The 14,485-nt window shown below is 40.5% G+C and overlaps 2 protein-coding genes across 6 annotated transcripts in view; both read right to left on the bottom strand.

Moving 5' to 3' along the window:
* Positions 1-2,426, bottom strand: part of LOC129812485 (cell surface glycoprotein 1-like) — a 30,563-nt gene extending 28,137 nt beyond the window's left edge. The window contains exon 1 of the mRNA XM_055864104.1: positions 2,338-2,426. The gene's annotated coding sequence lies outside the window, so the exon portion shown is untranslated. The remainder of the gene's footprint in view (positions 1-2,337) is intronic.
* Positions 389-14,481, bottom strand: LOC129812632 (heterogeneous nuclear ribonucleoprotein R-like). 5 transcript variants are annotated; one of them, XM_055864364.1, is made up of 11 exons: positions 12,889-14,167; positions 11,251-11,408; positions 10,520-10,638; positions 10,308-10,415; positions 10,076-10,189; positions 9,630-9,809; positions 9,294-9,429; positions 7,087-7,292; positions 6,753-6,902; positions 6,512-6,642; positions 389-2,885 (listed from the first exon to the last, which is right to left on the bottom strand). In XM_055864364.1, the coding sequence occupies exons 1-11, from the start codon at positions 13,089-13,091 to the stop codon at positions 2,270-2,272; spliced, it is 2,121 nt and encodes a 706-aa protein (XP_055720339.1). In that variant the 5' UTR covers positions 13,092-14,167; the 3' UTR covers positions 389-2,269. The 5 variants fall into 5 exon arrangements, with proteins under 5 accessions (XP_055720339.1, XP_055720338.1, XP_055720336.1 ...); XM_055864363.1 differs by lacking the exons at positions 389-2,885; positions 12,889-14,167 and adding an exon at positions 14,187-14,481 and having other exon boundaries at positions 2,894-6,642; XM_055864361.1 differs by lacking the exon at positions 389-2,885 and having other exon boundaries at positions 2,894-6,642; positions 11,251-11,392.
* Between the last annotated feature and the right edge of the window lie 4 nt (positions 14,482-14,485).

Here is a 14,485-nt window from a genome sequence, read left to right as displayed (position 1 = left end):
AAACTTAAACAAACAAAACACACAAAAAAATTTAAGTTGTAATAAAATGGGAGAGTAGCTAAATAAGAAATCAAAACGATAAAAAAATGTAAGAAAAAGATGCTGTGCTATTTATATTGCCAGGTAATAGAGGGACCAGGAAGGAGCACATTAGCATCAACTGCCAGGTGTTTGGTGTAAATGCGTTGGTCACTCAACTTTTTGGTGTAAAGATGCCCAAAACAGAATAGTACAACCTCAGTGAGATAACTACTTGATCTCAATAGATGTAGTTGTTCTGTGTCTTTCTTCTTTAAAAAAATTTTTTATCTCACATTCAAGGCCAAACATGGAGATAAAAATTGGTCTGATCAAAATATTCCACGACTGAATTTGAAATAGCTGATAATTCATTGTAGTATGGTTGAGTTTTATTGAAAGGTAACATTTTTATATATACAAACGCAACAAAGAACAAATTGTCTTGGCGATTAAGGTTTTGCCAGACCCATTATCTAAAAGGGGAAATTTGAGAGAAAACAGTTGAAGTTGTAGTAACACATTTAGAAAAACATAGTTTATCTACTTCTACAAATGCTAAACATACAACTTTAACACAACCGTTACGGTACATGAAAAAGTGCAATTTTCCTTTTTTACCCACCTCTGCAACAGCTCTCACTTTAAAGCTCTGTACAAGCAATGTCCTATGTATACATATCAGAAATCTGCGAGGAAAATGTAAAATAAGGAGGGGGGTCTGGGAAGGGGTTGGTGGCCAGTCACTGAATGGTTCTCATGATTGCAAATGCTTTCTCAAATATTATTATTATTTTTTTAATGATTGTCCACTTTTTCCTATAAATGCCAGCTTAAAAACTATCTAAATTATAATTTACTTTTAAAAATAATAGTCTTGCTTTTTAACCCCAAAATGTCACGTAGCCACAAGAAAAGCATAAAAGGATTAGAACAAATTAAGCAAGCTTATGTACTCTTTTGCTCCATATTGGTACTGTAGTGAAACCAATCTATATTTCAAAAAGGGTCATGTTAAGCCAATTTAAGCATGCATTTTTTGTTAATATTTCCTTAGAATGTGAAGGCTGATATATACACACAGTTGTAACGGCGTTCCTCTCTCTCTTCATAAGAAGAGGTGGAGTAGTGATCGAGCCAAGGCGCAGCGGGTTGTGAATACATGATGAATTTTATTTACAAGACAAAACGAAACAAACTATACTTGAATAAACTAACAAAATAACAAAACGAAAGTAGACAGACTTAGTACGACGAACTGACATAACACACGCAGAACGAACGAACTAGTACTTACTACAAAAACGCACGAACAAACCGAAACAATCCCGTATGGTGTAACATCGACACAGACACAGGAGACAATCACCCACACACAAACAGTGAGAACACCCTACCTAAATATGACTCTTAATTAGAGGAGAACGCAAAACACCTGCCTCTAATTAAGAGCCATACCAGGCAACCAAAACCAACATAGAAACAGATAACATAGACTGCCCACCCAAAACACATGCCCTGACCTAAACACATACAAAAACAACATAAAACAGGTCAGGACCGTTACAACAGTAGAGCTGGGACGATAAACTGAAAATTATCGACACCGTCCACTTATCGTGGACATTTTGCTGCTATAGTTGATTACGATGTATAACCTATATAGTTTAAAATTAAATAAGTCTGCTAATATGGGAAAATTGATAGGTATAACATTCAAAGTAGTAGAAGCAGTTGTAAGGGTAATATCAAAACATATGTGGTGCACATTAAAGGCCCAGTGCAGTCTAAAAACGCGATTTGGCTGTGTTTCACATATATTTCCATACTATGAAGTTGGAATAATACAGGGAAAATTATGATAATGCCATTTTAGTGTAAGAGCTGTTTGAAAAGTAAAATGTTTTGGCCTGCCTGTAAATTGGTTAATACCCCAATAAAACGTTTTAAATCTCTCTGCCAATAACAGCCACTCCCATACAGTCCTAGCAAAATTCTTGCTTGAAAATTGCTTTGTTAAGAAGCTATTTTTGTTTCTTTTTGACCATTTTAATTGAAAAAAATCACAGTATAGTACTTAATTGTTACCCAGAAATGATTTGACAGAGATAAAACGGCTACATTGGACCTTTAAAGTTAAACATATCGTTCAATTTAGTTATCGTGATAATTCGGTCAATTTATCGTGATATGGATTTTTGTCCATATCGCCCAGCTCTAACATACAAGCAATAAAAAGTTATTTTTTTATCTACTTCCATTGTTGCCCATAAGAATCTTGGTAAAACTCCTGGTTGTCATTATTGTAACCATAGTTACCAGAATAGTCACCACCTTGTTGCAGGGGTTGCTGGGCAATGGGTTGGGAGCCCCAGTTCTGGTTGTTGGTCTGTCGGCGCTTGGAGTCCGGTTGGTTGTAACCGTCAGCCTTCCTCTTCCCGCCCACGTTGCCCCCGCGGTTCCCCCGGGCCCCTCTGATACTGCAACCCCTCTGCAGCTGGGGCGGGCCTCCCCGGCACCCACGGCTCCCCCTCGGTACGCCCATAGGAGCCCCTCTTTGGACGTAGCCACCTCTGCCATGAGGGGGTGGTGGTCCTCGGCCTCTGGGAGGGGGGGCACCTCGATTCACCCTGCCCCTTCCTCTCGGCGCGTAGACGTCATCGTAACCACCGTAGTAAGGGTCGTCGTAGCCACCTCTGTAGTCATGGTAGTCGTAACCACCACTGTAGTAATCATCGTAGTAATCCTCATAACCGTAGTAGTCCGGTGGGTATGAATATCCACCTCTCCCGCCTCTCCCCCTGCCTGGCATGGGAGATGGCATGCGTGGAGCAGGATAGTAGTAGTAGTAGTAGTAATCATCATACCTGTGACAACAAAGCAAGAGAGGCAACATGACAGTTTTTTTTGTGCAGACAGGAACATTAGGAAAACTTTCCTAATATAGAGTTGCACCCCCTTTTTCCCTCAGAACAGACTCAATTTGTCAGGGCATGGACTCTACAAGGTGTTGAAAGCATTTCACAGGGATGCTGGCCCATGTTGACTCCAATGCTTCCCACAGTTGTGTCAAGTTGGCTTGGGTGGTCGACCATTCTTGATATACACGGGAAAGTGTTGCGCGTGAAAACCCTAGCAGCGTTGCAGTTCTTGGCATACTCAAACCGGTGCGCATTCCACCTACTACCATGCCCCGTTCAAAGGCTCTTAAATATTTTGCCTTGCCCATTCACCCTCTGAATGGCACACATACACAATCCATGTCTCAATTGTCTCAAGGCTTAAAAATCCTTCTTTAACTTGTCTCCTCCCATTCGTCTACACTGTTGATTTAACAGGTGACATCAATAAGGGAGTTACCTGGTCAGTCTATGTCATGGAAAGAGGTGGTGTTCCTAATGTTTCACACACTCAAGTGTGAATATATCAGAAAATATTCATACCCCTTGACTTTGTCCACATCTTGTTGTTACAGCATGAATTTAAAATATATTAATTTGAGATGTTTGTCACTGGTCCACACACACAATACCCCATAATGTCAAAGTGGAATTATTAAAAATGAATAAATAATGAAATGTCTTGAGTCAATAAGTGTTCAACCCCTTTGTTATTGTAAGCCTAAATAAGTTCAGGAGTAAAATGTTGCTTCACAAGTCACATAATAAGTTGCATGGAATGGACTCACACTGTGTGCAATAATAGTGTTTAACATGATTTTTTAATGACTACCTCATCTCTGTACCCCACACATACAATTATCTGATAGGTCCCTCAGTCAATCAGTGAATTTCATACAAAGATTCAACCACAAATCCCAGGGAGGTTTTCCAATGCCTCGCAAAGAAGGGATCCTATTGGTAGATGGGTAAAAATTCAAAAGCAGACATTGAATACCCTTTTGAGCATGGTGAAGTTATTCATTACAATTTGGATGGTGTATCAATACACCCAGTCACCACAAAGATACAGGTGTCCTTCCTAACTCAGTTGCTGAATAGTAAGGAAACCGCTCAGGGATTTCACCATGAGGCCAGTGGTGACGTTACAACAGTTGCAGAGTTTAATGGCTGTGATAGGAAAAACCTGAGGATGGATCAACAACATTGTAGTTACTCCACAATACTAACCTAATTGACAGAGCGGAAAGAAGGAAGCTTGTACAGAATACAAATATTCCAAAACATGCATCCTGTTTGCAACAAGGCACTAAAGTAATACTGCAAAAAATGGGTCAATTCACTTTTTGTCCTCAATGCAAAGCATTATGATTGGGCAAACTTAATACAATACATTACTGAGTACCAATCTCCATACTTTCAAGCATAGTGGTGGATGCATTATGTCATACGGGTGTGCTTGTAATCATTAAGGACTGGTGAGTTTTTCCAGGATAAAAAAGAAATTGAATGGAGCTAAGGACAGGCAAAATCCTAGAGGAAAACTTTGTTCAGTCTGCTTTCCAACAGACACTGGGAGATTAATTCACCTTTCAGCAGGACAATAATCTAAAACACAAGGCCAAATCTACACTGACAGTGAATGTTCCATAGTGGCTAAGTTACAGTTTCATAAATGGTTTGAAGTCAGATACAAATCTGATTCCTGGCCATGTGAATTCTGTCTCAACGGTCAAATCTGATTTATTTGCCCCCAAGTGGCTTTTAGACTGTTATTTGGCATATATTTTTGCTTGCTAGCTACTCTGTTGACAGTTTGATATGAACATGAGGTAGCTAACTAGCTTGTTAATTGTTTACAAACAGATTAGTGCATGCAATAGAAAACTAAACAGCTACCTAGCTATCTAGTTGAATGCTGTGGCTAGCCAAAAAGGACTTGCTTGGATCAAGTTGGATCATGTTATCCTTTGAGGCTTTAAAAGTGTTCTTAACCTATGATTTTGAACATTCAAAGCAACTGGGAAACATTCACGGAAGGCATTGTTGTCACCTTAGCTTGCTACATAACTTCTGAGTGATAGGAAGCACAAGCACCACCACCAATAAGCCTACACCACTGCACATACACCCGTCATTACTATGAAATCTAGCGTAGCCTGGTCAGCAAATGACTGGTGTCTGAACACACACAAATCCGATTTGGTCATTTGCTGTTTGGACAGTCAGTAATCCAAAATTGGATTTGAAAAACAAAACGGATTTGAGCATTAACCTCTCTTGGGTACGTGAGACGTTAGCGTCCCACCTCTTCAACAGCCAGTGAAACTGCTGGGCGACAAATTCAAATACAGAAACTCATTATAAAAATTCAGAAAACAAAACATATTTTACATAGGTTTATTGATTAACTTCTTGTGAATCCAATCACGGTGTCAGATTTAAAAAATGCTTTACGGCGAAAGCATACCTTAGGATTATTTGAGAACATAGCCCACTTGACAAATCATTACAAACAGTAACCAGCCAAGTAGAACAGTTACACAAGTCAGAAATAGAGATCAAATGAATCCCTTACCTTTGATGATCTTCATATGGTTGCACTCAGCAGACATTCAATTACTCAATAAATGTTCCTTTTGTTCGATAAAGTCTCTTTATATCCAAAAACCTCTGTTTTGTTCGCGCGTTTTCTTCAGTAATCAAAACAGGAAGACAAAAAAATCCAAATTGTATCCGTAAAGTTCATAGAAACATGTCAAACGATGTTTATATTCAATCCTCAGGTTGTTTTTAGCCAAAATAATCGATAATATTTCAACCGGACAATAACGTCGTCAATTTAAAAGGTAAACAAGAAACGCACCCTCTCAGACTCGCACATGAAAAAGCTCTGTGACACTTTAGGGTCCACTCATTCAGACTGCTCTTAGTTCCTCATTATTCAGAATACAAGCCTGAAACCATTTCTAAAGACTGTTGACATCTAGTGGAAGGCATAGAAACTGCAATTTGAGTCCTAAGTCAATGGATACTGTAATGGCATTGAATAGAAAACTACAACAACAACAAAAAACTACTTCCTGAATGGATTTTTCTCAGGTTTTCGCCTGCCAAATGAGTTCTGTTATACTCACAGACACTATTTTAACAGTTTTGGAAACTTTTCTATCCAAATCTATCAGTTATATGCATTTCATATCTTCTGGGCCTGAGAAGCAGGCAGTTTAATTTGGGCATGCATTTCATCCAAAATTCCAAATGCTGCCCCCTACCCTAGAGAAGTTAAGGCCTGCAGTGTGAACAGGGCTTTAGGGACTTACCCAGAAAGAAAGACTCACAGCTGTAATCTCTGCCAAATGTGCTTTTACAAAGTATTGACTCAGGGGTATTTCTGTAAAAACATGTTTTCACTCTGCAATTATGGGGTATTGTGTGTAGATGGGTGAGAAAATTGAATTCAGGCTGTAACACAACAAAAAGTGGAACAAGTGTGAATACTTTCTGAAGGCACTGTAGAACACAAAAACTGGTCATTAGACGGTCACACCAGCCACTCCAAGCAGACTGGGTGTCGCTAGGTGTGGTCGAACACTACTCCCCCTGTGGTCCTGGTTGGCTGTCTCTGGGCCTGCCGCTCTTTCCTCTTCTTGTCCGGAGGCTTTGCCAGCACAATCTCTATCTCCTCGCCTTCCAATTCTTTGCCGTTCATTTCTTGCATTGCCTAAACGGTGGCGGGTTTCCCCAAGTGAATTTCCCAGAGATTCTCCATAAGCACAAGGCAAACACACAGCATACATACTCAAAGGAGGTGTAGAAGACGCCTGTACTCACCTTCACGGCAGCATCTCTGTCCTCAAAGTGCACAAAGGCATAATCTTTCAGCTTCTTGACCCGTTCCAACTTCCCAAACTGGGAGAAAGTTTTCTCCAGGAGTTCCTCTGTGACTGGTGTGGCCAGGTTCCTCACAAACAGCACTTTTACCTGGTGCAAGACCAAAAGAGAGCCTTTAGAAGTGGTTCTCTGACATAGGACGGCCATTTTATTTCTAAATGAAAGATATCTGCAAAGATATTGTACTGATACTACACCCTAGTATCTGTGATTTATCATCGCTTAGCTGTGTTCAGACACTAGACCCCAGAGGTGCCGGTCTTTAAGATCTCACCTTTGCCATAATCTCTGAATCCGGTTCGTCTACTGGGTCTGCCCACTCAACAGTAACAGGGTTCCCCCACACCTTCACCTTGCCACTCATGAGGCGGCGACGGGCCTGGGCTGCAGACTTGTGTTCCTCGTATTCCAAGAAACAGAAGCCACGATTTTTATTTTTGTCGTCTGGCTGGTGGTAGAGTATCACCTCCATGAGGCCCTCTGGTGGAAGCAAACAGAAGTGCACGGTCAAAAAATTCCTAGAAAAGCTTCCATTACACTGATCGTAAAATATGATTGACTAGGATATGTCGTCACTGGGTGGTGGTCAAGTGTGTCTCCGGTAAGTTTCATGATTAATGAAATCATTTAGGATGAATATCAGATCACACAGGGCTATACCAAACGGTACAATACGGGGGCAGATAGCCTAGCAGTTAATTAAGAGCGTTGAGACTAACCAAAAGGTTGCTGGTTCGAATCCCCAAGCTAAATAAAGCATATGCCGATGTGCCCTTGAGCAAGGCACTTAACCCGAATTGATCAAGGGTAAGCACCCACCTAATTATAATTGTGCAGTATTACAATATAAAACACAGAGAAAGAATGGCAGGTCTTTATGTCCAGGTGGGGTATCCAGGTAATAAAGCATGAATAAAATATGTAGGACCGAATCACTGATCTTCTCAGATAGCTTAATAACGTGTTGAAAATCTCCATATACAGTAAAGTATTCATACCACTTGACTTACTCCACATTTTGTTGTGTTACAGCCTGAATTCCAAATGGATTGTAGATTGTTTTCTCATCCATCTACACACAATACCCCATAATGAAAATGTATTGGAAATGAAATACAGAAATATCTCATTGACATAAGTATTCACACCCCTTAGTCAATACTTTATAGAAGCCCCTTTGGCAGCGATTACAGCTGTGAGTTTTCCGGGTAAGTCTCTAAGAGCTTTGTACACCTGGATTGTGCAATATTTGCACATTATTATTTTAAAAATTATTTAAGCTCTGTCAAATTGGTTGTAACTCGGCCACTCAGGAACCTTCACTGTCTTGGTAATCAAGTCCAGTGTAGATTGGATGTTTTAGGTTATTGTCCTGCTGAAAAGTGAATTAATCTCCCAGTGTCTGGTGGAAAGTAGATTGAACCTGGTTTTCCTCTAGGATTTTGCCTGTGCTTAGCTCCATTCTGTTTTGTTTTTAATCCTGAAACCGATTACAAGTATACCCATTACATGATGCAGCCACCACTATGCTTGAAAATGTGGAGAGTGGTACTCAGTAATGTGTTGCATTTGCTGCAAACATACCACTTTTTTCAGTATTACTTTAGTGCCTTGTTGCAAACAGGATGCATGTTTTGGAATATTTGTATTCTGTACAGGATTCCTTTTCACTATGCCAATTATGTTAGGATTGTGGAGTAACTACAATGTTGTTGAACCATCAGTTGTCTATCACAGCCATTAAACTCTGCAACTGTTTTAAAGTCACCATTGGCCTCATGGTGAAATCCCTGAGCGGTTTCCTTACTCTCCAGCAACTGAGTTAGGGAGGACGCCTGTATCTTTGTAGTGACTGGGTGTATTGATACACCATCCAAAGTGTAATGAATAACTTCACCATGCTCAAAGGGATATTCAATGTCTGCTTTTTTATTTTTTACCCATCTACTAAAAGGATCTCTACTTGGCGAGGCATTGGAAAACCTCCCTGGTCTTTGTCGTTGAATCTTTGTATGAAATTCACTGATTGACTGAGGGACCTTACAGACCTTACAGAATTGTATGTGTGGGGTACAGAGATGAGGAAGTCATTCAAAAATCATGTTAAACACTATTATTGCACACAGAGTGAGTCCATGCAACTTGTTAAGTACATATTTTTCTCCTGAACTTATTTAGGCTTGCTGTAAAACTGGGGTTCAATACTTATTGACTCAAGCCATTTCAGCTTTTCATTTTTAATTAATGTGTAAAAATGTTGACATTATGGGGTAATGTGTGTACGCCAGTGACTAAAATCTCAATTTAATCCATTTTAAATTCAGCTGTAAGACAACAAAAATGTGGAAAAAGTAAAGAGGTGTGATTACTTACTGAAGGCAATTTCCTTTGACTTGTCAGCCGATATTCCAAATATAAATCATTATTTAGATTTAAGGGGAACAAAAAAAGATAGAAAAATGGTACTAATCTTTCTCTAACCTGTGACTTTGCTGAAATCTTCCAATATGCTTTCTCTTGTCTTGTTCTTTGGAATTGACCCAACAAACAGACGGTTGTTTGCGACAGAGATGCAGACACCCAGGTATTTACCTGACCGGATTTCATAATTATCACACTAAAACAAAAAGATCAACAAAAAGTGTTCTCAAACCACACAGGTAAGTCATGCACATTTACACTTTCCAGATAACTCTGGTATGATGAGACAAAGTGATCCACCTGTCTACAAGGTGCAAGGATAGCAAAGCAAATACTGTTAATTGCCAAGTCATGTCACCAGTCTTTATGTCTGGTGATTAAAAGGGGAAATCTTACAAGCTTGACAGCCTCTAGGGCAACATCTTTATTGCAGAAGGTGATGAAGGCATATCCTCTGTTCTGACCCGAGAGAAGGGGGTCCATCATCAGACGCAGGTCCCAAATGGGCCCAGCTTTCTCAAACAGAGGGACCAGCTCATCCTCATACAGGTCCCTGGGGATCTTGCCGACAAATACCTGCATTGATAAGATAAAAATGTCAAACTATAGACATACTGTGTAACTTTGATTGTATTTGACTTGGATAAGATGGTGCTCCCTAGAAATCTAAGAGGTTTGTTTGTGAAAAGGCATATTAGATGTTTAACAGTCTTTCACCAGCATTCATTTCCATTAGGTTACAATGATTTTTTTTACAGACAATAATTGAGAGGACATCTCCCTAAGAGCCAATACATGAGATGGCTATGTCTTTCACAACCAGTAAAGGTTGTGCTTCTTGCCTCTGTACCGATTCCAGGCTGGGCCCTTGAGTACACCTCGTCAGGTGGAGGCCCCCCATACTTCCTCTGTCCTGTGGTGACATCCAAAGTGTAACCTGTTCTTTCCAGAAGAGCCTAGATAGCATCAACAACACATACATTCAATCATTCAGAGACCTACATGACATATTTCCATCACTGTTAAAACAAACGTAATGCGCTTAATGGAAAAAATAAGAAACAATTTGTTCACCTTTATCTTAGTCTCATCAGGTCCCTTTGTGGATTCTTGAACTTTACTTCCTTGCTTTTCTCGCTGTCTGTATGTCTTCATCACGCCACAGAGAAACGCACTTTTGTTCTGAGAGAGAGCACCAATAGATTTTAAGTGTAAATGACAATTATTATTTTTTTAGCTTCTTTGTATAACTGCTTTTGAGGGACAGTGTGGACAAGACCGCTCACCTGCACATGTGACAGGTCACTCTCCTTGAACTGCAGTAACACTGACAGGGCTCCCTCCTCATTGAACTCCCTAAGGGCGTCCATGGCTCTCTCGTCCAGGTCAGTGTAAGCCACCAGTCCTGGAATGCACAGACAACACACACACACACACACTGGGTGGCAGGTAGCCTAGCGCTGGGCCAGTAACCGATAGGTCGTTGGTTCGAATCTCAGAGACGGTGAAAAAACTGCCGATGTGCCCTTGAGCAAGGCACCCTAATTGCTCCAGTCTCCATTAATAATGGCTGATACCCGTGGAGAGTGGGGTCACAGCCAGGTGTCTCAGGGTGTGGGATATGCAAAAAACAAAAGCCTAATTCACACATACAACACACACTTGTACATGTGTGAAATAGGACAAATGTAAAAACCCACCTAATAATTTACTTTTATACACACAGACAGAGAGAAATTCTACTTATAGGATCACATTTGATAAGAGTCATATATTCCTCGAGAGCCACTGAAACATGATGTCGCTCAGCGAAGAGGGCTCTGCATGTCACCCTTCCACAGCTATGCACATACTGACCCCTTTACTCAAAGTGACCTAAATCATATGACCACTGACCAAGGTGAAATCCTTCGGTTGATACAGTGTTCTCGAGCTTGCAGAAATATACATTATGAGGTCTTTGAAATATCATGAAACGCCATCAAGTAGTACTGTGAACAACCCCCCTTGCACTTACCAGTCTGAAATATCTTATTACGGCTCTCCGCCACTTTCTGTGGAAGGCCTGCGTCTATGAGGGTCTGGTAGAGCTCTGTGTGTGTTACAGTTATGTCCATGGGCTCCTCGTCCTCTTTAACCAGAGCTGAACTGCCATTCACCTTAGCTGCCATTCTCCTAAGGGACAAATGATGGGAATCAAGAGATATCAGTGCATCATGGCTGTGACTAGAAACCACATGAAGGAGTATACATGCTGCACATTAATTCACAAACAATATGCAAGACATAATACTATACAGTCTAATAGTATTTTCTGCCCAATTATGGATATGAACATGTTAGATAAAGGGTTAAATGCAACTGCTCTGCAATAAAGTAGGCCTTACTAACAATTATTTGCCATTGCCACCAGCCCTAGCTAATGTTACCGTCGTACAATAGCCGAATAAACCTCCAGCAGAGAAAGAATGATCAGACCTAAGTCGACAGAAATTCAGCGGATGCATATTTGAAATGGGAAAAATAGGAAGTTGAACTTGGTAAATTAGCTATCTACACTGCCAACAAAGCAGGAGTTAAGTGCCAGTTGCAAGGTTTCCATACAATTGATGACAGATTTTCATGTGAATATTCTAAAATCTGCATTTAAAAAATATGCGCATTTTTACACCAGTGGTATGTTTCCACCAAATGGACTTCTTGTGGATAAAAAAATCAGCGCGTGATGAAGTAGTGCACACAAAATATAATTTTTAGCTTAAGTTTTCATGCATCGAATACAAATCTAAAGTTAAATGTGTTTCCATTGCATTGTTAACTCTAAAGATAGTTGTCTCAAAAACTGTTGAGTTAAATAGCAAATGTGCCTACTCTGGTCTTGGCACCTGCGCTCTAGCCAACAGCTTGCAGTTATAGTGCGAGTAGGCTGTGCGGGTTGTCTAGTCAACGTAATGAGATTGTTATGGATAAGAGCTAGAATATTTTTATTTGTCAAACGACAGTCGAGCATCGATCATCATGTTACCAGAATAAGACCCTCAATATTTATTGGAAACCAGCATCAACCTCATTACCGTGCACTTTCACCACTGTGTGAAGCTCATAATTTATTTCATCTGAAGCCTAATATACTGCATGGTTTTTAGAGTCGTAGTGGAATGACTACACCACACGTCATCGCGTGACTCCAAATTCACTTTAATATGATGGTTATTTTATCAATATTTGCACATGAAGGCGCCTCCACCGCGATTTCCTGCATAATTATTTTTACTGACAAAAAAAGATCCCACCACCATGTCGAACGAACAAATTATCTGTCGGCGTTTATAAAATTACACCGGAACTTCCTGTTTCTGTCACAGCTATTATTGATTTTTTAAATAAACCTGAATGGACAGGTGGTGTGTGTGTCCAGTATGCAGGAAGTTAGGGGTAGTTCTGTGAGCCAATATGACTAAATGTCTTGGAGTATCTAGTTAGCAACTTCCTTCAAACTGCAAGCAAACATAAAAATGGTATCCACAAATTAATCTGACTCTGGGAAAGTAGATAAAGGGCATTATTGCCAAACTCCTTAAGTACCCCTTTAACATTACCCACCTAGCCAATGTTAGCCACAACAACAAAAAACAATTATAACATGACCAAACACCTGCTCGTCGAACATCTCATGGGTATTAATATGGAGTTTGTCCACCCTTTGCTGTTATAACAGCCTCCACTCTTTTGGGAAAGCTTTCCATTAGATGTTGGAACAGTTTCTGCGGGTTCTTGCTTCCATTCAGCCACAACAGCATTAGTGAGATCGAGCACTGATGTTGGGCGTTTTAGCTCGCAGTCAGCGTTGCAATTCATCCCAAAGGTGTTCGATGGGGTTGAGGTCAGGGCTCTGTGCAGGCCAGTCAAGTTCTTCCACACCGATCTCGACAAAACATTTCAGTATGGACCTCGCTTTGTGCACTGTCATGCTGAAACAGCAAAGGACCTTAAACTCTTGCCACAAAGTTGGAAGCACAGAATCGTCTGGAATGTCCTTTCACTGGAAATACGGGGCCTAGCCTGAACCATGGAGTTTCCACTTCACAATAACAGCACTTCCAGTTTACCAGGGCAGAAATGTAACGAACTGACCTGTTGGAAAGGAGGCATCCTATGACCGTACCATTTTGAAAGTCACCGAGTTCTTCAGTAAGGACATTCTGCCAGTGTTTGTATACGGAGATTGCATGGCTGTGTGCTCGATTTTATACATCTGTCAGCAACAGGTGTGGCTGAAATAGCCAAAATCCAGTCAATTGAAGGAGTGTCCGCATACACTATAAAAAAAAGCATCATACGAATCGTAATTCGTAACATGCGAAGTGGATTATGGGACCTCCACAAATTAACATACCACACGAAATGTAACAATTGGAGCGTCCCGTATTTACTTTGTTTAGTCTACCCGAGTCCAGGTTGGGCTACGTTTTCACGAGCTATACTGAAACGCATTATAATGTATAAAATGCTATTATAATAACGTCCCAGCCAGTTAGCTACTTCCCTAACTTTTAAACTATCTCCTAGTCGTTCGCAATATATTTTGCATGTGAGCGACACGTCTATTAATCGGTGGACTGCATGCCTGTATGTTATATCTGGGAGTGGGTCTCTCGAGTCATATTTTGGTTCGTATTGTATACAAATTCTAAGGCGACCGACCCACCCCGCATCTGAGAATTAAATTGACAATTCGCTTAAAATACCGGTCCTTTGCTATCAGACATGTTGTAAAGTAGTACTGATATGCTACTTGATTGCGTTTTACCCCATTTAACTCCCATAGCTGTCTTGCTAACTAGTAGTACTGCTAGTGTTGCTAGCGAGCGTTAGTTGCTTCAGTATTGCAATTTCAGACCCTTTGGCCAATCCTTTCCTCTCCACAATACCAGAAAAACAGGAAGCACTTACCGATCGACAGCTAGGGCAATTGACGCGGCCTCCTCCAACCGCAAGTCGCGCGCACGTATTTGATACACGGGGTTTGACAGCACCACACAGGGTCATCGTGTTGAATAGAATTGACGCCATAGAAAGATTAACAATTGATTGTTGTGCTAAATGTCATACGCAAAATTACTCGGTCTCCTTGAAAAATTTACAATCTGGATGCTGCTCCAAATGCTTCTGTTGTGTTCAAACTTAATTAACACCTCATCTCTAGTTGTAGAACTACATGTCATGATGCATTGCTCATACTTTCCTTCACA

Source organism: Salvelinus fontinalis, chromosome 16 (genome assembly GCF_029448725.1).
Source record: "Salvelinus fontinalis isolate EN_2023a chromosome 16, ASM2944872v1, whole genome shotgun sequence".
Lineage (NCBI taxonomy): Eukaryota > Metazoa > Chordata > Actinopteri > Salmoniformes > Salmonidae > Salvelinus > Salvelinus fontinalis.
The sequence above is the reverse complement of the archived record's forward strand: the minus strand, read 5'-3'. Positions and strand labels throughout refer to the sequence as shown.

Coding starts and splice junctions, on each gene's coding strand:
- LOC129812632 (XM_055864364.1), bottom strand. CDS start 13,091: ATGAATTGCAACGCTGACTGCGAGCTAAAACGCCCAACATCAGTGCTC. Junction 10,639..11,250: donor TAATAAGATATTTCAGACTG/GTAAGTGCAAGG, acceptor TGTGCATTCCAG/GACTGGTGGCTTACACTGAC. Junction 10,416..10,519: donor GTGACCTGTCACATGTGCAG/GTGAGCGGTCTT, acceptor GCTCTCTCTCAG/AACAAAAGTGCGTTTCTCTG.